The 22,921-nt window shown below is 41.8% G+C and overlaps 2 protein-coding genes across 5 annotated transcripts in view; one reads left to right on the top strand and one right to left on the bottom strand.

Moving 5' to 3' along the window:
• Positions 1-22,921, bottom strand: part of zic6 (zic family member 6) — an 89,867-nt gene that overhangs the window by 14,357 nt on the left and 52,589 nt on the right. For 2 of the 4 annotated variants that reach the window (XM_044040359.1, XM_044040360.1), the window contains exons 4-5: positions 11,255-12,001; positions 8,957-9,660 (exon numbers count right to left, since the gene is read on the bottom strand). The exons of 1 other annotated variant lie outside the window; for it this stretch is intronic. In XM_044040359.1, the coding sequence (XP_043896294.1) occupies positions 9,029-9,660; positions 11,255-11,924 (1,302 nt within the window). In that variant the 5' untranslated portion in view covers positions 11,925-12,001 and the 3' untranslated portion in view covers positions 8,957-9,028. Of the gene's footprint in view, positions 1-8,956; positions 9,661-11,254; positions 12,469-22,921 lie in introns of those variants that run through there. One more of the 4 variants, XM_044040358.1, reaches the window with a different exon arrangement.
• Positions 18,861-21,906, top strand: zic3 (zic family member 3 heterotaxy 1 (odd-paired homolog, Drosophila)). Its single transcript, XM_044040361.1, has 3 exons — positions 18,861-20,130; positions 21,167-21,330; positions 21,716-21,906. Exons 1-3 carry the CDS (start codon positions 19,137-19,139, stop codon positions 21,896-21,898), a joined length of 1,341 nt encoding a protein of 446 aa, XP_043896296.1. The 5' UTR covers positions 18,861-19,136; the 3' UTR covers positions 21,899-21,906.

Raw genomic sequence — 22,921 nt, 5'->3', positions numbered from 1 at the left:
AAAGTTTGATTAAAATGCTTTATAATTTTTTCCCATTTTTCTAATGAATGAGGATGAAGTGACTTAGGGAAAAAGGACTTAACTCAACTGCAACTAATTGCTCCTTTCATCTATCCAATTAAAAGCAGCATTTTAATCCGAGTAGTTTATTTCTTGTTTTGATAGCTCATCACATGCCACAGCCTTTTAATCAGCACAAAAAATGTAAGTATTGCATATTAATTCAGCACTGAAGGGACGTGCCGTTATTTACGCTGCTGATTTCCATCACTCTCTCCCTGCACAGGACTCCTCGAGGGCCAAACCTAACCCCTCCCCACCCCCACATGACTGGGCCTAATTTACCGCCACACACCAAAGGAGGTGCTGCCAAAGCTAGCTGCTAACTGCTAACATTTTCAATCCATACCCGCTCAGGTGTGTATGTGTGAGAGGGTGCAAGGAGGTTGTTAAAATGGTGCCGAGGATCAATAAGATGTTGTTGTTAGTGAGAGACCTTTCATGGGAAACATCAGTGAGGTGGCATCACAAGTTGTCATGTGTGATGTTTGTGAAACGTATCTGGAATGTGTCTTCCTTCAGCCGCACGCACACACGCACACACACACACACACAGTCAGCAGCGACAGCTCAGCTCTCGTGCATTTCTGTGATGAAACAGCTCGGTTGCATGAGGTAATCGCACCCTTACCCAAATGAGATGGTAATGCCTTCACTCAGGGAATTCAGCAACACAGCAGCGGCAGCAGCACCTAGAAGGAGGCTGCGCACAGCAAACGGCACTAATAATAGAGCCTCCGTTCTCTTAACTTGAAATCTATATTGTACACTTCAAAAATGAGATCAACTATATGGGTCAGTGGGATTTCCGTGAGAGAGGAAGAAGAAAAAAAACAACACAAATGGAACCAAAGGAAAATATGCACTGCTGACAACAGATCTAAGGAAGGCAGTGGCTAATAAGAAAATTATTTGGGCAGAGTTACAGCTCAGAACTTTAATTAACAGAGCTGTTTTAACTGATTGAAAGGGAATACATGTCCACACTCGTGTGCACGCGAGCCTAATTATTTTTCCCCGACTCCTTGATTGTCTAAACAGGCTTTATAAATAAAAGCACAAGTGGCTTGAAATGTTCAAAGGAAATTATTTTAGAAATGGAAATGATCAAACAACAGTCTCTCATAACTTCTGTGATCTGTGGGCGCCAGATACATGGGGACTTCAGTCCTTCATGCTGATGATGAGGATGATGAGGATGATGATGCCCATAGGTTTCAATTTTTTTTTTTTTACTTTGGAGGATACACACACACACACACACACATACACACCAATACTCCACCTCTAATATGTTTTCAGGGGTCAATAATAGACTTTCCACAAGTTGCTATATTGCGCCATACAAGATTTATGATATGATATGATATATGCAGAAGGTTAAGTATTTAACAGCCTGTTCTATTATGGGGTTATAATAAAAATGTTTTCCTATCATTATGACAGTGATCATGTGTCACTAACAACGGCCCACGCTGTGTTTACCATGTCCTTTGTGCCAATGGCTGGTGTCTACTTTACTTCACATGCTATGAAAACAGCATCTACATTTTTTTAAAGCACAAGTCAGCACTTAGTCGTGGCCCCTTCAGATGTGAAATTATCTAGATTAAGATACAGAGCATACAGTAGAGGTAATTATGGGTTTCATAACAATAATAATAATAATTATAATAACGGTCAAATACAGTGCCCACGTAGTTTTTAGTGATTCATTTATGGTTGGGTTCAGTTAAGTACCAAAGAGTGAACAATTGTTTCTGCAGTAGACTGACAACACAACCTCTATATTTATAGGATTGTGTGTGGGTACCAGTAGCTCTCTCTCTCTCAAAGTAGGCTGAGGATTTCCTATTTGTTATTCTGAGGGCTTTGCATTTCTAACAGAACATGTTCTCTTCTTTTTTTTTTCTCTCTCTCTCTCTCTTCCAAATTAAAATTTCTCAGATGCACCCCAGTTTCACAGATGTGTTGTGTAATTACGCCATTACGTAACCAAAGGAATACAATGACACTTGCAACAGCAAACCATACAGATACTGTGAGATTCTGCTCGACATCTTTCCTGGAGAAACTATATGAAACTCTATTACATGGCAGACTGGTTTTTGATCACAAGAGAAGATTATTCCTTGTTGTCCAAAATAGATGCACTCAGTCCTGCCTTGAAACTCCTCTGATATAATCCTTATTAGAGTTTCAGAAAGTCAGCAGTGGAATCTTGGAAGAAAATCAGTGTGGCTATTTATTTTTCTTTTCTCTGTATGTTATATATGCACAAGAGTTCTCACAAACACCCACACCAACACATTGCACAGCCCATTACCATATCACAGTATACATCCTATACCAGGTTAGTCTTCCTTATTGATCATGAAAAAAGATGAAGGGACAAAATCCATCACTCTCCCTGTGCCAACCTTAGATCCTTAACCTGGTGCCTCAAAGCACAACTAACTCCCCTCTCTCATGCCCTTTGTGCTCCCTTTACTCTGTGGCTAATGATAAACCACATGTCCATCAATAGTTTAGCTTCAGAGCGAGCTAAGTGACAGTTGTTACTGATGACTGTAAATGAATAAAGCGTGATTAAGTGGCCCCGCATTGGTGCCACAGGTTGGCTCCCGTCTCTGCAACACCAAATCACATTTGTCCCCTCCGTTAATGTCCCAGCCTTAAAGCAACATATCATCACAGTGCGGCGCTCGGTTCAAACTGTAATTGAAAAGGCCCAAGGGGAATTCCTGGGTCGTGTGCGGGGGCCCACTAACCGCCGCCACCCCTACATCCATCATTGCAGAGTTAAGGCCCTGGGGTGTTCTTGTAGCGCTGAAGGTTAACAGCGAGATCACCACGATCGCCAGATCCTCACTTACAGCTTTGGAACACGTGGCCCCATGGGCTTCAGCACCGACACGAGCAAGCACTAGACTTTGGCTGAAAAAAGAGACTACATACAAGCATCATGTCAAGTACATCAAAATTTGACGGGCCACATAGCAAGCAGTGCAAGCTTGAGCGCCTCAACGCATCCATGTTCAGTGAATGGATGGACTTCAAGAGGAAAGTGATCAGAAACAGAATCCTCTCCTTCAGATGTGGAGTTCACAGGCTCGATGGCACTGGCGCCTTGCAATGCATACTGCAACGAGATAAAATTAAACACGTGCGATTACTCGCAGCTTTGAAACCGCTCTGGACCACGATCAGTCTGATCCCTTTTTTTTTTTTTAACTCCAGCCTCAAATAGCAGAGATTTGAGAAATCACACAAAAAAGTATTCAAATGCTGTATCTCGCGGAAATTGAATGCCGCTAATGAAATGTGATAGTTTTGAGAGGCAGCAGAGACAACAGGCCCTCTCCACGTCTCTTTGTGCTGTTTCTTTTTTCTTTTTTTTTTGTAAAAATCTAAGGCATTGTGCTCTTCCGGCGTCACGATCAAAGCCTTTTCAAAATTTTCCAACAAACACTTCAAATGCGTTTTTCCACAAAACGAGCGTCGTAAAAGCAGACGCAATAAAGTGTAACCGATAATTTCTCAAAGATCATATACTGTGGAGGTGTTCAGAAGCCAAGTTGGAGATAAAGGCATCAACTCCTGCTCCACGTGCAAATTTAAACATATTCATCTGACTCTTCACATACATGAAAGCTATCAGCTGCCTTTGCCAGCGAGTGGAGGACATTAAGGCTCAGCCCGCTTGATCTCTGATGACAGGGGTCTGGAGGAGGGATTAGAAGCAAGGGGACCAAAGTTATGGTCATTCCCTTAAAAGTGTGGCATTGCATCTCATAGGCCTGGAGCTTGCAGGATTTGAAAGATCTTCAAAGGTCCTTCTACCCCATACAACCCACTTTAACTCCCAAAAAACCTTGGAAGTTCAAATTCCGAAAGATCTGGACTTTAAAAAAAAAAAATTTTCCTTTTGAATTTCGACAGCCCGTCAACAAATACTACGAGCCACGATGGAAGAAAAAAAACAACAACTTCTGCTTCCAGTTTGTTGTTTATTCTGCACGGGATGATCATTGTCAGTTGTGTGGTTACCTCCTGAGCTTATAGCAGCTCACAGGAGAACATTAAAGTCCCCATGATATCTCAGAAACTGGCTCATCAGAAACTGTCAGAAATATCTGTTACGTAAGGCATGGATAATAAATGAAAAAAAAAGAAGAAATTTGAAAAAAAAAAATACATCTTTTAAGAACCATCCACAGGGACAAATTGCAATTCATCAAAAGACAAATATGCATTAGATATGACGAGAGGCGGGGCCTTCTCGCTCCATCCCACTGCATATTGCCCTTTCAGCGTTACTCAGTTTCTGGCAAATTCTGCAACAATGGTCGGGGAACTGAGTGTTCCAGCAGCTCGGGCTTAAGTTGACAGGGGAGGGACTGTTGGTGAGAGTGAATGGGAGCCTAGTTTAATAAGCTCTGGTAAAGGCCAGTCTGCACAGGGTGCAACACAGAAAACTGCAGTGCAGATGAAGAGGAGGAAAAATGGAAAAGATCCGTGTGGTTAAATCATGAGAGCGTGTGGCACATGGGGCGATGTTCCCATTCACCATTTCCGTGGCGCGTAAACACAACACAACACAACAGCCGTGCATATCGTTCAGAGCGATTGCATTGTCTTACATAAGAGCGCTGCTTCTGATGGCATGTTTTAAAAGATCATTAATTGTCAAGCTGTCAAATTAACACGGGCTCCGACATGAAACAGATTGCATTACTAATGTTTGCTGAGAGGAACAAGTGACATGAGCAGAGCAGTGCTTATTCAGTTCACCTCTCCGTTTTCATCTCATTGAGAGTTGCGTCATATAGTGTGCGTCTTACTTTTCCCTCATGTCGCAAAAAGCAATGCTGCCCGGATACCAAACCCCTCAGTAGCATGCACTATCCTCCAACTGGAGAGAAACATTGAAACTGTGTGGCTGCATCCAGTTTACCGTGTGGCAGCCCCGCTTTTTTCTCTTTTTCCTCCATGAAAAGAGGGGCACACTGTAGAGAAGAAAGCACATATGTGAGTCAGGTTCCATGCTTCCATGTTTGGAGGAGAATCTGGCACCACCGACCATGGCACTACAATGGCAGGGATTAGACGGTCAATCTGAAGGAGCCATAAAGGGTGAAGAACGCCAGGAGCTGCAGGGATAGAGATAGATGAGACAGAGCAAAACACAGGACCTGCTTTTTGCAAAGGGGTGGGGTGACACTGGGCGGATTAAAAGAAATCAAGTTGAGGAGCAGGAGCACCAGTGGCCTGATGTGTCGAGATTGGGGCGGAAAAAAACACCCAGAGACTCGGTTAAATTCACTCACGGTCGGTGCGAGTCAGTGCTGACACAGTCGCCGCAGCTTAAACCTCACCTCGAGAAGTATGGGAAATGCACTGTATATGTTACGCAAGATGTCGTACATGGTTATGATGATGCATAAACCAAAGACCTGGTGTGACAAAGCAGCCCACCCTCTGGTACACAGCTGGGGATCAACGCAAGTATAGCAAAAACCCGCAACCAGCGGGTGGGTGGGAGGTGGTGGGGGTGAGGTGGTAATTCAGCAGGATCCTGAAGCGAAGTGGATTTATTTACAGTACACATTTGTATACTTTATACATCCTGGCCAAAATGGTGTGTGCGCTTGTTGCTAGGCAGAAAGCGCAAGAGTAAAGATGGCGGCGGACAAATGGCAAACTGGGAAGAGGAGGTCTAATCAGCTGTGATTACAGGGGGGAAGGGTGTGGCAGGGTTCAACGACTGTAGAAAGCTATCTCGGCTGAATCAGACAACACAACGAGAATATTACACGTCGCAGTTGGAGAAATTCTCTGCTTAGATTCTTCTTTTGTGATTTCCCCACAAACACAGGAACTGTATTTCATACAAAGCCTTTCTCTGGGCAGAAAACAGGGCTTCATTTCCCCCTCTAATGTGTTTTATAGAAAGATAGTATCTCAGATATCTCAGAGGAAATATTTGTATTACCGTTGCGGTGGAGATAAGATTGAGGTTAAGCTCAGTGAGACAAAGAGAGATATTTTGATTTTGACTTTGAAAAGCAGCAGTGGCACCAAACAGGAGCCGATGGAAGCGACTGATAAGGTCGCAGACACAGAAGACAGGGGATGTGATGCATTTCAGTCATCAAAGCCGGACCACTTCACCTCAGTTTAGAAGAAAGCACCTTACAACTGAAACTGAAACATCAGCCATGATAGTGATCCATTTCAGACCATGAGGAACTGTACTTACACCAGAACAAGTACTGGGTTTTTTTTTAATAATGCAAGAGACACAAATACAGTAGATCTTTTTTTTTTTTTCCAATTGAAAAACCTGCACTGAATCTTGTTTATGATATTGAGAACGACGACAATCAGAAACAACAAATGAAGTGAGGTCAAATTCAAGAGGGGACTGTTTAAAATAAAAAAAATTCAGGTTCTCCCTGAAGATGTTAAACAGCAACAACTTCATCACCATCTTCAGAACAATTACACTATAACCACATCAAATGTGGGCGATTACGTAAAAACGTTTCCCTTGGAAATATCATAATTAAAATGTTTTTAAGCGACTGTGAGAGACCTGTCACACCACAAACAAAAAAAAGAGGATAACATAAGAGGGCAAACATCTTGCTCTATGTCCATGCAGAAAACTTCCACATCCATCAACCCATTCTCTGGAATAAAGAAAAGAAAGAAGCCTTATTGCAGCTGGGAAGCTGTCAAATCACCATGAGCAAATCTGTGCCTGATTTTTCCTCTGGATTCGTGTGAAGAAAATGGATAAATAACGGCAGATATCATTTGCATGTTTAATGGTACAAAACACTGACACCAATACACACAAGTACAAAGTAAACGGCTTTGATAGAGGCAGTGGAGCAGAGGGATTTCTTTTTTTCTTGTCTTTTTTTTTGACCCTGTTCATCATAATGGTGACCCGTTCAAGCTCTACAGTAATAAAGCTATTACAGTATACTTTCCTGAGCAGGATGAGGACAGATACTCATTATTTACAACATCTTAAATGCATCATTAGCTCGTGAACTCTGCTTAAACCTGGTCACTAGGTTTCCTTTTAAGTCGTGTAAACTAATGTCCATGATGAGTGACTACAAATGAGTTTAGCCTCAGTCGGGAAACTGGATTCAAAAAATGAGCATGGCTGCAAAATAAAAAAAAAAGAAAAAGAATGTCCCAATTTCAGTTCTCTATAATAATAAAGGGCTGGTGCATTTTTACAGAATATAAGAACAAGCAAACATGAATGAATGAATGTGTCACTAAAGCTGTTAACTCAAGTATTTTACTCTCATCACTGCATATGATAACAAAGGAAAACTCACATTTCAAAAGTTCTATTCCTAATTTTTGAACAGTTAAAATGAAGTTTGATGCTTTTGGACAACGGAATTGCACATTTTTTCCCCCCCAAAATTAATTACTTGAGGATATAACTGAAGTTGTTTAGTTAACAATATGAATAAAACCAACCTACTGGATGGTTTAGTTATTAGTATTTGGACTTATGTAAAACCAGTTTTAAATCATTTAGACATATTTACGGATGTAGCATCATCTTATTCAATGAGAAACAAGTGGAAATGTGCAACAAAAAAATACAAATACAAAAAGTAAAATATAAGGGGGGAAAAGCTATGAGGATGTCGCCCATTGAATGGGTGAGTGCGCGTGACCTTGTGGCAAACAGGTAAACATCATATTGCACGCATTTCATGACGCAGTTAATGAGAATAGAGGATTATCTGCTGGTGTGATGATCGGATTCTGAATATTTCACTCCATCAAATCAACAAATCATTAATTGACAACTTCACACACAAGGATACACTGTTGCTCCGGTAATGGTGGACGCCGCAGACACTAAGACACACAGAGGGGGGATGCAATTTATAGTCTGCGCAAAATTAGAGAATAATAATCTAGTAAGGCATAGGTTACTGGACATTAATGACATTTTATTATTATTATTATCTAAAAAAATAAAAATAAAAAGAAAGCGGGGTTGGGTCCACGATGAAAATGCATTGATTGGCCTTAACCACACACGTCTGATCAAAGAGAATATAGAGACTTTAATAAAATATAAAATACATATTTAATTATACAGTAGCCTTCCTTATGTACAGTAGTGTGTTAATTAACCACTTTCGAATAGTTTGACGAACACTGGTTTATGCTCACACTCGTCTGACTTTGCACAGCAATGTGAAATCTACATTTAATGCAAACACGAATAATAATGTGTAGTGAATGGAGGGGAAAAGTGAATGTAATCAAGAAATAATTAAAAAAATAATAATAAAAAAAAAACACTGAGCCTCGCATTATTTTAATTACAGTCAAATCGTGCTTCAGGCCCAGCATCACGCAGGCTTCTTATTCTTCTTCTTATTATTATTATTAGGTCTCAACACGTAACAAGTAGAAAGATATTTCAGATATTTATTTTTAGCTTTCGACATAAAGACATGAATAATGTTTTCTATGCTTCCCGACATACATTACACCTATTACATTCAACAAAGATCCCCATACAGGGCAACATTCAAGAAGAGCTTTCCATTCTCTTTCCACAAAGTTCAAAATACTCAAGAGGCAGATTTTTCTATAAAAAAAAAATCCTTTGTCACTTTTTATGTCTTACATAAGATATATATATATATATCTTTAAAAACACGGGCACAGGCGCACACACACTTTGTAAAAGTTCCTCTAACCCACTGTGGGAACAACGCATGGAAAGTTTCCAATAGTTTGACTTTGGACGTGTCACAAATATTTGATACTATGCTCACAAAAATACAGAGAGTAATAAAATACAGCTGAATGTTTAGGTTATATTATGGATGGAGGAGGGGAGAGAAAAAAAAAGGTATAGGCCCATATAATGAAAGTGGTCCACATGAGGCCCTGCAACCGGGGACACTCAGAGAGACGGGATGTTATTGTGTTGGAACGAGTCCACGCCACTGTGGCATGTGTACCATCCATTGACGATGCTTTTTTGAAAAGAGGACGTGGAGGGGAAAGTCCTCGGGCTCTGGGCGAACGTGTGGCCCGTCTGTCCGCACGGATACTGCGAGGCCTGGGACCTGTAGCTGCCTCTCTGCAGCAACAAAGGCTCCAGGAGAGGCTGTGACCTGTGAGCGGAGTAGTCCAAACTGCTGTCAAACGTGTGATGGAAACGTGACCTCGGGGTCGACTGGTCTCGACTCTCTGGGGACAGCGGGACATCGTGAGCGTGAGTGGTGGCGGTGGGGGGGTGAGCGGGGCTGATCTGGGCTCCGTCGGGAACTCGGGTCGACCTGGCTTCAGCGTCGTGACCCCCGTCACCGGGAGTCGCGTCGTCGACGCTTTTGGCGGCGTCGTGCGTCTTGTTGCAGTGGAGCTTCATGTGCTTTCGCAGGGAGCTCGGGTGCGTGTAGCACTTGTCGCAGCCCCTGACCTTGCACATGTAGGGTTTATCACTGGAGTGCACGTGCGAGTGCTTCTTTCTGTCGCTGCTGTTCGCGAACCTCCGGTTGCAGCCCTCGAACTCACATTTAAAAGGTTTTTCACCTAAACGTGCAAAACAAAACAACAACAGAGACATGACGACGAGTTACGCATAAGTCTGCTCACACAGACCCGTGCATGCATCCTCCCAACATGAAGGCCCGTGGTGCAGCCTAAATGTCAGCTGGTGTGTCAGTTTGATGAATAAACACTTATAATATCTCACTAAAAAACGCCTCACTCTGCACACATGAACCCAGCTTTGCCAGGCCACACCAGCCTCCTGTAAAGACGCTCAAACCACAGCAGCAACATCTCTATTCATTCGTTTCTAGTGTGCAAAAAAAAAAACACAAAAAAAACACAAAACCTCCTGAGTCATTTCAACACAAATGAGTTCAAATGAAGTGCTGAGAGTTTGCAGCAGAGCCTGAACCCAACAAGTGACTTCATCCTCTGCAAAAGCTGTTAGTTAAACATGCATTAGACTGTGATGAGGCGGCCACAGCAAGTGCAAAGATTTGCTTAAATGCAGTTGACCTGCAGAGAATGAATTATGGCGGCTATCAGGATGCTAATTGATCTTCTTGCACAAAAACTGCCTACAGCTGCACACACACACGCACACACACACACACACACAATGAAGTAGCGACCACAGAGTAAAATCTCATGAATAAATAGTTTCTGTTACATCATCATTTATTGTTAACGATGCCATTTTTCTTTTGGAGGACAAAGAAAAATCGATTTTTCTGACATCAGTTGTGTCTAATTGACACACTGCGCATGTGCACTTGTTATTATTAAGCGTCTAAATATTCATTTACATTCATTAGTGAATCAATTTACTCCATAGAAGCAGCTCGTACTATAGGGTGGGCCTTTGCACCATAAGAGATTCATGTTTTGGCTTTAAATGCCTGAGGAGTTTCATTGATAGTTGCACTGTGAGATCACATTTGTGAGAAAATGAGAGTAAAAGTTTGTGAAGATCAATAAAATATAAACTTAAAATTGACCGAGATATTTTATTTAAAGTTAGGGATGGGGCTATAAATAAATCATCGCTAGTATAATGTGACTGAAATTAATTTCCTTGCATAGACTGAGGTCATTACTATTACTAGTAGTATTATTATTTTCTTACTGGACGTGAATGACTGCTGAGCTTGTACATGTGCTCAGTCAGTGCAGGATGATTCCCTGGGAGGCAAAGAGACAGCATCACAGCTACGTCACAACTCTCCGGTGTCCCGGAATTTATTTAATAATTTAAGTGAATGAAGTGGGAGAGGCACCCAAACCACACCACACACCACAGGGCCTATAGACTCCCCCTCGTTTGAAACTACTCATCCGCGGTTCCTGCACGAAGCCTCTCTTTATTTACTCATGTTTATCTCCTGCAAAAACCAGACAAAATAACACAGACGGCAAAACAATTATCAGAAGAATGGAACGCAAAAAAAAAAAAACATGCAACAATAATATTTGAATTAAATACAAATAGAAAAAAAAACATAAATACGTTTATTTATGAAAGAGGTAAAACACACAAAATACATTGTTATGCGTGCAAAGTGTCACTTATTTCTGCAGTGTATTATTATTATTATTATTATTATTATTATTATTATTATTATTATTAACTAACCTGTGTGAGTCCTCTTGTGGATCTTTAAATTCTCTGATCTTGCAAAAACTTTCTCACAGCCGTGAAAGGGGCACGGAAAGGGCTTCTCCCCTGTGTGCACTCTGACGTGGTTCACCAGCTTGTATTTGGCTTTGAAAGGCTTCCTGTCCCGCGCACAGTTCTCCCAGTGACACACATACTCGGAGTGCTCGGGTCCTCCGACATGCTCCACTGTCACATGGGTGACAAGTTCATACATGGTCCCGAAGGCTCTGGAACAACACCGCAGCTTCCCGGCCCCCTCTTGGCCGTCACTCCACTTGCACACCAGCTCATGCTTCACTGTTTGTTTAGAGCATCTGAGGAACGCGTCGCCGCCTCCTCGCTGAATTGCCATGTTCAGAGGTTTGTACAGACCCAGGAATTGTGTGACAAGCTGCTGGCTGTTTCCCTTGGGGCTGATGGTTTGGCCATAGGGGTAAGTCCGGGTGAGGAGGTCGCCAGGTAAACCCAGCATCATCTGGCTGCCGAGGTCTCGGGATGAGTCGGTGGAGGAGGCGTGGGCCTGCTCCTGGTAACTTGTGAAAAAAGCATGGCTCCTGTTGTCCCTGCAGCCATGGAAGTCACGATACCTTCCAATAACGCCATGTTGGTTAGTTCTTGATGCCAGTTGATCAGTGACGGGTGGCATGCCGGCTCCAGAAAGATTGCCTCCAATGATAATGCCCCTGGGGTTGTGCTCTAACCGGTGGCCGTGGTATCCAGAGTCTGAAAAATTGGGAACCGAATGGTCAACATATGCACTGGACCTCGTCTCTGGGTAGTCTCGCAAATTGTGCGAGGGGCAGAGTTTTAAGGAACTGCCTGTGGGGTGTCCCATGTGCTCTCCTGCCAAAGGTGGCAGCACCACGCTGGGCTCAGTATTGCTCTCCCCGGGGTTGACGCAAGAGAGAGGGCAGCCACTAAACCTGGAAAGGCTTGTCATGTTATGTTGTGAGTGTGGCTGTGAGTTTGCAAAATCAAACCAAATGCAGCACTCAGGATGCACCTAGCAACTCTGTCTCCATGTCCCCTTGTTGTTGTTGTTGTTGTTGTTGTAGGCTATATCATCTGCATGTGAAATTCTTGGCCGTGAACTTCGCAGAAGTACGAACCAGACTCAATTTCGTTAAAGTTGATGTGAGTCCCATGCCGTTCACTTTGCCCTCTTGATTTGTGGCAATAACCGTGGTAGTAAAAATGCTTCGAAACAGGCCATGGTGCAATATAAAAGCACAGCAGGCAAACCTGCTTTTAAAAAGGGAGCTTTGGGATTGGTTGGAATGCGCCGTGATTGACAGGCGCTGGGTTTGTTTTAAAAGGGACACGCAGGCGTTCACTGCACGACTCCGTTTTTCAAATATCGCACAGAAAACGCTTTGAAATGCGCCGCGATGGTCGCAAATATTGCTGCCTCTTTCACTTCACTTCACGCTCCCCCCATTTATCCAAAGTTCATACATGTGGGGGAAAAAACCCGCGCACCTTAACGCGCAAGGGCTTAAACATCTGACACAAGGCGAGTGACTAAATGCAGACATGACATGACTCAGAACAATCGCAGCTCAGACACAGTCTGTCTTCATATAGTTTCTCTGGCGATCTTGCCAAAGCAATACGTGCCCACTCCTGCCCCTGCAAGGAAAACACAGAGACTGGACATTCCGTGTCCAGTGTCCAGTCTTGCATTTTGAGTGGAGTGACACGTTTTGGAAACAGTGAAAGTTGCAGGAAACTCATTTAAATGATTAAATCAGTCATACATCCGTGATTTTTTTTTTTTAAAGTGTCCTGATCACAACCCACAAGTACATTTTTATGTCATTACTTCCCCCCCCACGAGAGTATACTGCGTTACATTTCAAAGACAATAATAAAAACAAGAATAATGATAATAATAATAATAATTAAATAAAAATAGATGCTCATCAAAAGAACCAAATTAGCCTATATAACGTTGTCCTAAAACAAACTTAAAGCAACAGGACACACCGGGACGGACCACCGAAAATTCCTTATCATCTTACTGGGGGGGAGGATAAATACAAGTTATTTCAGGCAGATATTGCCCAGCAGCGTCATCAGGGACTACTACAAAACAGGATGTACCATTTTACCTTTGAGCCCAATGGTTGAACCATTTCTATACATAAAACACCCTCTCTCTATTTTTTCTCGTCAAGCGTAAATAAATTAATAATCATCATCAAAAAAAAAGTGCCGCTCGCGTCTTTGGAGGAGTGCGCGAAGAGAAAAGTGGTGGTTACGTAAAAATGGAAATTATGGAACGTGGCAAACCGCCGAGGATTGGCTCCACTGTTCCTAGGAAACTCAGATAAACTTTCTTACTTTGGGGTTCTGTGAGGACAGCAGCTGCACGCTCTCCGCGCGCTCTTGTCGTGCAGGCGCATACTGTATATCCTGCACGTCTCTCACTCTCCACACACACACACACACATTCCCTTAATTCATTTATTTGTTGTGCTCTTATTTAAACACGTGCAGCTTAAAGGTTTAAGGTGAAAATCTCCTCATTTCATAAAGACTGTGGCAGGCGGATTTTTTCCTCCCCAACTTTTTCTATACAAGAAAAAGAGGGAGTGGGAAAAGGAAGAAAAAAATCCTTTTCCACAATTGTTATGCTGACGTCACCAGCAGTGGATCCTAGGCTGAGACAAAGCATGGGGGCCCACTTGACATTAAGTGCCGCAGAAATAGTGGACAGGCCCAGAACCGGCCTAATTCTGTCATGATTGTAATGGACGCTCATGTTTGTCAACCTTTAACCCCGACGCATTTCCTGAAAGTGAGTGAGGGTCGAAGGCCAGAAAACTGAAAGTTTCCAATCTGTCATTCAGAAAACTACAAAAAGTGATAGAACCAAACAAGAAAAAGCACACAAATAAAAAAAAAAAAGACGTGTTCTTATGCTGAGTTTTTTTTTTTTTTATTAACTATCACACCAAGTCAGATTTGCAGTTTGGGCCCAAGTGACACCTTAAATTAGAAAGATTACATTAGAAAAGAAAAGATATTATTCTTCATTACTACATTTGCCTATATGTTTCGGTTGGTATGCCCCTTAAAAATGGTCACAATGTTAGATTTTTTTAAATTTGTATTATATTATATTATATTAGTTTCTCTGAAAAGCATATAATAACAACACTCAGCAAAAAAAGGAAAGAAAAGTGTGTGTTTGGTATTTATTAAGCAACATTGTAAAGGATTGTAGATAAAGTCAGCCTCAGCGACACACATTACTAGAATGTTACTAGAATATTCACATTTTTATTTGTAATTTTTGCTAAATTTGATCCAATATGACAATTTTACTTGGAAACTAAAACGCTCATTTGTTTACATGTGCAGTCATGTCAAGGCCAGTCCTCCCCGCTTTACGGACCTGCTCATTTATGTTTGGGTTGTTTGACAGGCCGGACAAAGATCCTGGTGACTGATGCACAAAAGTACCCACACTCCCAACAATCAACACATTCATATCAGGGAATATGCTTCACATCCAAGGCCCCAAACCCCCCAGTATTAGTATATCAGGAATAAAATGGCTAACATGTAAATATGAAGTGTTCTTTTGCACACAAAGGCAATTGAATGCACACACACAAATAGTGTAAGTGTGTATACAACGTTAATGTCTGACAAATTATTATTAATAATAATAATAATAATAATCATAACACGGCAAGAATGGCAAAATATATATATATATGTATATATATCTGTGTGTGTGTGTGTGTGTGTGTGCACATATTAATAGGAACAGGCCTGTGTGTGTGTGTGGTTTTCTGCATGTGTTTGTGTTTGTCTGCGTATAAACAACAGCACACATTAGCATGGCCTGTGCTGTGATATTGTAATTGATGTGGGATGGCAGTTGCAACACAGTCTTGCCATGACTTTATGAAATTTAGATGAATTAACAGGTTTGGGATGAGTCCATTTTGCAGACAGATGCTCCAGTAAATCACAGCAAGAAGTCAATTAGTCCTCTCCATCAGCCACATGAAGGCAAACTTCAAGTCACCGAAGCCGTCACTCAAGACCCAAAACACAACTAACCACAGTTTATGAAATATAGACAACGGCGTGTGCAGGTATTGTTGCACTGTGTTCAACGTGATGACTCCACACAGCAGTACAGCAACAAAGAGTTGTGATAAAATCATTTCTGTGACCATGTTCCTCCACAAAAACAAAACACGAAAACATCTACCCGGCTCAGAAATGTGCCCGACAGTGATGCAACATGCAGTCAAGCATTACATTGTGAGAAAATTACAAATTACAAGACAGTTAAATTGTCATTTGTCGAGCAGAGCCCTCACATCTATGGTGACAAGAAAACCATCTACAGCTCCTCCGCTTACATGAAAATGAGAAATTGCATCAGACCTGACACAAGTAAAAATTATACTGCATGACATAGTTCAGTCGTGTAAAAGCACATGAGGAAATACATGGATGCATGTGTTGCAGTGTGATCGCTGTAAAAGAAAAGGTGTCAAATGTGTGTTTTTATTTTATTTTTATTTTTTTTAATCTTCTTGGTTTGAAACCTGAGATTTTTACGCTGTTGCTGTTGTTGTTGTTGTTGACTCCAAACAAGAGAACAAACAAAAGTGTAATCTTATTAAGTCAAAGAACAGACATGTCTGAGATTTGGAAAATAAATAACAACAAAAATGTATGTTTAGTGAATGAATGTATCGTTCATTTAATTGCGACAATTTCTGGTTGTTTAAAATGCAAAAATGGGGGGGGACATGATTGTGCAATAAATTTAAATAATATTTAGCAATTGTGTTACTATTGGGGAAGATTATAACAGATTGCATCATTGGTGTGGTCACTATTGACTTAATTCTCAGTCTAAATCTAAATCTCTTGCAGCCTAAAAACATTATGGAACTTTGGATGTTTCTTTTCATACAGCAAAATCTGTGCTTGTCAAAGGCCAATGTGTTTATACAAGAAATGATTCTCATAAATCTAGGTCATTTTTTTTTTTTTATCAAATGGAGTGATCTGAAACAGCTGCAGACTAAAACACCTCGACAGATGTAAATGTATGTGCTCATCATGGTTTTATATGCTCTCCTCTTCTGCAGCAGCATGGAGCTTATGGAGGTAAGCACACAACAATATTGTGATATTCTAAAAGGTAACGCGCATGCTCAGTGAGAGGAAGGTTATGTTATAACCAATGGGCTATCCCAACGCTCAGTGAGGTAACACCAGCAGGGATAAGTAAATTATACATAACTGCAGTCCTGCAGAATGAAACTATAAACAAGCTGCCTGTGTGGAAATGAACTATTTAAAAAAAAATCTTAAAACATGCATGATTCGCGAATAAAGGCAAATAAAAAAAAAGTCTATTTAGTGCATGTATTTAATTGACAAAAGTAAAAACTTATAATAAATGTGTAAAAAAAAAATAATTAAAATGATGCATAAAAAATATAGAGACGAAAATGACAAATATGCGTGGAACCATATATTTTATAAAAGTAGAATATTTGGGTTAAAAATTGATCTATGAAACTTTATTTACTCTCTCTGTCAAAGTTTCTTCCATTTCCCACTCTCCAGTTTTAACACTTCTTTAAAACGTATCAGGGCACGTTTAAGAAAAGATCACGTGGATTCATTATTATTATTATTATTATTAATAATAATAATAATAATAATAACAATAATAATAATCACAAATCCAAAGTGAACACCTATTTATTTACAATACAAGTGTTTGATTAAATGATTCCATTCCGAGAAACAGAAAAAAAAAGAGTAATGAATTGGCCACCTGTAAATCACACGAGATCTGCAATAATGCGTTTTACTCTTAAGCAACAGTTGCTTTACATTAGGCCTGTTTGTCTGATGACAGCTCCCCTTTTTCTTTTTTCTCTTTTCTCAGCAAGAGCTCAGCGCCTCCGCTGCTCACTCTGTCCCTCACAAACATTTGTGACTCATCTAAAACTCTGCTTTTACCCCCCTCCCTTTACTTTCTTCTTTCACCATTCCACGGTGACAACGTGGCTGCAAGTGCACGGCACATATAACATTAAGTGGTGAGCGGGGCGTTCACGTTTCAACAAGCCAATAAAATATGGAGGGAATATAGGAAACTTAATAGGCTGCTTGTCACTTGTGCGAGTTCACAAAGGTCCCCATAAATCTCAGAGTGCAAAAACTGCAAAGGCAAACTGTGTGTGTGCGTGTGTGTGTGAGAAGAGAGTGAGAGTGAAGGGGGAGTAAACTGTGAGAGGCTGTGGAGGGAGACGGAGAGAGAGAGAGAGAGAAGGAGGGAGGGCAGCTTAAAGAGAAGGAAAAAAAAGAGATGAAGTGAATCTCATTCGTCTTTTTGCTTCAAGATCAGTTGTTGAGGTTGTGTGCAAAAAAAAAGCGCAATTGTTGTTACTAATGTGCGCCACGGCCATATAAAAAAAGGTATGCAGATCCATGCGACAACTGAATTAGCACATGAGGAACAGGCCCATAAGCACCGCGGTAAATTTGGGAAAAGCATGCAACCTCCACAGGCTAAATATGATGTAAAAAACGTGCACATTTACGCACAGTTCACACACACACACACACACACACACACACACACACCTTATTCTTCCCCTGCCCAAAATACAACGGATAAGTCAGTCAACTCACCTTTTCACAATCTAACTCTTTCTCGAGGGAAATGTTCTGGGACTGAATGTAGTAGGAGATGAGGGCGAAAGCAGAATGAAGGACTGATTTGAAGACTGTTTTTTTGTAATAAGGGGGGTCCCAAAAAAAGACAGAGAGAGAGGGGGGGGGGGGGGGGGGTTTTAAAAAGCGCGCGCAAAGTCGAAATTGATCAGTGCAGCGCAGCGTGCTTTGCTCAATGGCACGGATTTTTTTTTTTGGCTAAGGAAGAGAGAAGGGGGAAGAAAATATTTACAATTACTGCCATTTTCTTTCTGCCTTTTATTCCTGCGTCTTACACCCAGTAGAGCTTTTGCAAAAAAGAAAAAGGATAAAATACACCCTCCATTTCTAAGCGGCGTCAGAAAAGCCACATTTTGGAACGATGCCAAATACGTTAAAGTTTTCTTTTACACACTTAGACAGACATATAGATAGATATGTGTACTCTAACATTAGTGCAGAGTCCTCCTTGTTATACGCCCTAAAAGTAAGTGGTAAGTTATAACCCCACAGTAGTCAGGCTTCGGTCTTTCCACGTGTATATAATGTGATGTGTAAAAGTGTTTAGTGAGTTTCTTTCGGCGCATAAATCAGAAACAGCTGCATAAGACATGCACCGCACATAACAAGTATAGGATCCGCAGCGCAATCCGTGCTCCGCTCTCTACCTGCAAAATAATGCATGTAAGAGCCAATCAAATGAAACCAATTGAGACGAGCTGCCATCTTCAATACCAAACGCTGCCAATCACTGGAAACGCGGCCAATGAACGCCCTCCATTGCGGTCACGTGCCGGAGGGGTAGCTGCGCGCCGATTGGCTGCCGTGGCACTGCCTCCCGAGTTCATTTATGTTCTGGGAGTGAGTGATTGACTTTATCAGTCCAAGGACATCATCCGCCTGGAAAGGGGGGGAAGTTTGATCCTCTTTCTCACGGATCGCAGTCAACGGGAGTTTTTTTTTTCTCCCGGCTCTGTGTTCGCAGAGGATTTTCCCCGTTTGGCTTGTGTGTTTTTTTTTATTTTTCATTTTATGATTTTTCTTTCCTGAGACGTGGTAAATCTCAGCGCGGTGCCTGCAGCGTGCGCGCTCCGCTAAACTGGATTTTAATTTTGTTTTCTTCCCCGTCTCCTAAGTTTGCTTCAAGCTCATGACTATGTTGCTTGATAGCGGTCCGCAGTTTGCATCGTTAGGAGTGGGGGGCTTCGGGACACCACGGCACCACGACATCGGTAACAGAGACCCGGGTCTGGGACTGAATCCGTTCGCTGATTCCTCGCACTCCGCGGCTTTCAAAATCAGCCCCGTGGCGCACGACATCGCCTCCAGCCAGACTTCAGCTTTCACCCCGCAAGCCTCCGGTTATGCAGCCGCCCTGGGACACTCACACGGCGGGCAGGTGGGTTCCTACGGAGGGGGAGCGTTCAATTCAACACGGGACTTTCTTTTCCGGAACCGGGGCGTTGGAGAGTCCACAGCGCCGAGCGCGCAGCATGGGATCTTTGCCGCTTCGGCGGGGAGCCTGCACGGGCCGCCCGGGATCCCCGACAACCCCGGGCATCTGTTGTTTCCAGGACTCCACGACCAGGGGGTGAGCCACGCTTCACCGAGTGGACATGTAGTCAACAGCCAAATGCATCTTGGCTTACGCGGGGACATTTTCGGAAGACCCGATCCTTATCGTCCGGTCGCAAGCCCTCGCACGGACCCCTACGGAGCTCAGCTCCACAACTACAACCACCCCATCAACATGAACATGGGAATGAATGTGCCCACGCACCACGGTCACGCAGGGGCCTTCTTCAGATACATGAGGCAGCCGATTAAACAAGAATTATCCTGCAAATGGATAGACGAGAACCAGATGAACAGACCCAAAAAGACTTGCGACAGGACTTTCAGCACCATGCACGAGATGGTCACTCATGTGTCCATGGAGCACGTCGGTGGCCCCGAGCAGACCAGCCACATTTGCTTCTGGGAGGACTGTCCGAGAGAAGGGAAATCTTTTAAGGCCAAGTACAAACTCGTCAACCACATCCGAGTGCACACGGGCGAGAAACCCTTCCCGTGCCCGTTCCCCGGATGTGGGAAAATATTCGCCAGATCGGAAAATTTGAAAATCCACAAAAGAACGCATACAGGTAAGGCAACAAGAGAAATAGAATCCCGGCATGCCGTGGGTGAAATAGCACTTTTTTTTAGGTGGCTCTTTTGAATTGGAGCGTTCAACAAGAGGGGGGAGGGAAGGGGAAGTGTTGTTGTTGTCGTTCACATGAACAGCTTGAGAACTTGGGCCCACATTTATCAGGTTGAGCACGGTTTACTTCCGTGTCCCCAAATTATTGTTTGTATTTGTGATTTTATATATATATATATATACATGTATGCATATTAAATTTAAATGCAGTGGGGAAACTATAGCTGCTTTAATAATACAGAAAATATAAAGTTATGTTGAGTAACTGATGCGTGGAGTTGAGCCTCATTCATTCTTGTTGCTTTTGTGTGAGTGTGTGTGTGTGTGTGTGTGAGTGTGAGAGAGAGACACACACACACACACACACAAGAAGAGACTTTTGTCATAGGTCAGAGTTTTGGAGCGTTAGCCGCATTTTGGACCCGATAAAAGTCCAAAAACGTGCGTTGACTCAGTTTCATTTGCAGATTATAATCTCATGGTGACTCCATAGTAACATACGGATTTAATAATAACAATCATAATCGTTTCTAAAAGCTCGGGGTTCCTCAAACACAATTACTACATACAATTCAAATCATGCGTGTGCACGTGTGTTGTTGCTCTGTATTTGCAGCCCTGTTGATTCAGTGTTTACGAAAAAACAAAAACAAAAAAAACACACGAGCAGAAACACAGAGCAGGTCAGTAGTAGCAAGAAAGGAGCAGGCCTCTTGAATAAATAAAGCCTGACAGAGCAGCGTGTAGCAGTAGTAATAGTAGTAGTAGTAGTAGTAGTAGTGGTGCAGTTGTATCCATTTCACCCCGAAAATGTAGGTTACATTGTTATATAACAGTCTACAGGCCAAATGTAACGTCTCAGAGTGCGGGTTTGCATGCGGTGTGACACTGTGAGTGCGTGTTTGTTGGGCCCGGTGACCACGCATGGCCACGATGGGGAGTACTAACTCATGGTGTCTGTGTGTATTTTAATCCTGCAGGTGAGAAGCCGTTTAAGTGTGAATTTGACGGCTGTGACAGACGCTTCGCCAACAGCAGCGACAGGAAAAAGCACATGCATGTGCACACATCAGACAAGCCATACATCTGCAAAGTGTGCGACAAGTCATACACACACCCCAGCTCTCTCAGGAAACACATGAAGGTAATTAACGTCTTCATTACAAGTTAAACACATTAACACACACACTCACTCACTCACTCACCTACCCCCCCCCCCAGGGACAGGGGACTATATCACAATTTCAGCTATTTCTTAATAGCTCTCATCTACTATTAAGGTGCCACGTAGTCAGCGAATGACACATTTTAATAAAATACAGTTGTTTTTACTCAATAGATGTGTAGTTTTGCTGATTTAAAACCGAATAGAAAAGCATGTTTCCCCCTCCCAAGTGTTGATTTAAATGCACACACTCTTCTAGAAACTACTTTCAATGCACTGCTGCCACCAGACTGACTCACATTGCACCTCGTGACCTCCTTTTTTATTTTATTAATTATTACTATTTTTTTCTTTCTGTTTATAGGTACATGAGTCTCAAGGATCTGAATCGTCCCCAGCAGCAAGCTCTGGATACGAGTCGTCCACACCGCCAGTGCTGGTCTCAGCCGGCAGTGAAGACCCGACAAAAACACCACCATCAGCCGTGCAAAACACGTCTGGCCACAGCGAAGGACTGGCACCCAACTTCAATGAATGGTACGTTTGAAGCCACAGGAGCAAAAAAAAAAACCCCTCTCTCAATGTGGACCAAGGAGTGTTGAGGAGAAATGAGGATAATTTAAAAAAAAAACAACGTTTTTAAATAACTTATTCCTGTTCACCACACACTCACACACACACGGACTGGGACAAAAACAACAACAACAACAACAACAACAACAACAACACATGAGAGCAAAAGCCAGCACCACGCAGGCCACGTCCGTTCTCAGGATCACGCAATTCCACTATGATTCCACTGGTGTTTTTTTGTTTGTTTTTTTTGGAGGAAATCAATTCAATCCCAGTATAAATTCTCTCTCAGTATAAAATCAATGGGGATTTTTTTTTTTTTTATCTTTTAGTTTACAAATTTCAGAAGAAGAAAAACAACAAAAAGTTTTATTTTTCATTTTTCCTGTATTTTCTCATATTTTTTATTTAAAAAAAACAAACTGAATAAAAAGGAAGAAGCAGAAGAAGAAGAAGATTATTTCATGCTGTTTTTATATATGACGACGGTGACGCCGCCGCTGCTGTCGCTTCTCTTCAAAAATCGATTGTTGGAACTTCAAACAGTCTTAAGAAACGTGCCAAAGTCTTTGTCATGAACTTGAACACAGAAAAGAGGAAACAAACAAACAAAAAAAAGAAGCATAAATAAATATTATACTCGTGAATGTATTTCCTTGTTTGATGGGGTCGAATCTGTTGTCAACGTCCGTTTTTTCAGGTGGAGAAATGTGGTATTAGGTTACGATTGTTACCGTTGAATATAACGTTGCCTTTTGTTAATACCGTTGTAAATACATATCCATGATGCCGTATTTATCGATTTGTAATTTAATTATGGGTATAAGTTCTGAAACTTAAAATGATATTTATGGAAATGTTTTCTAACAAGAACTGTACAGCTTTCTTTTTTTGGTCATTAACATTGAACAAAAATGATAAACTCTAAATCTCCAACATCGCGATTGTATCCTTCTGTTTTGTTTTTTATTTGATTTTCTTTTCTCTTCTTTTTTTA

The sequence above is a fragment of the Solea senegalensis genome, linkage group LG12 (genome assembly GCF_019176455.1).
Source record: "Solea senegalensis isolate Sse05_10M linkage group LG12, IFAPA_SoseM_1, whole genome shotgun sequence".
Classification (NCBI taxonomy): Eukaryota; Metazoa; Chordata; class Actinopteri; order Pleuronectiformes; family Soleidae; genus Solea; species Solea senegalensis.
The sequence above is the reverse complement of the archived record's forward strand: the minus strand, read 5'-3'. Positions and strand labels throughout refer to the sequence as shown.

Excerpts from the sequence above, each read along its gene's own strand:
- zic3 (XM_044040361.1), top strand. The coding sequence starts at position 19,137 with ATGACTATGTTGCTTGATAGCGGTCCGCAGTTTGCATCGTTAGGAGTG. Across the intron at positions 20,131-21,166 it reads CCACAAAAGAACGCATACAG|GTGAGAAGCCGTTTAAGTGT; the intron begins GTAAGGCAACAA and ends TTAATCCTGCAG. Across the intron at positions 21,331-21,715 it reads CTCTCAGGAAACACATGAAG|GTACATGAGTCTCAAGGATC; the intron begins GTAATTAACGTC and ends TTCTGTTTATAG.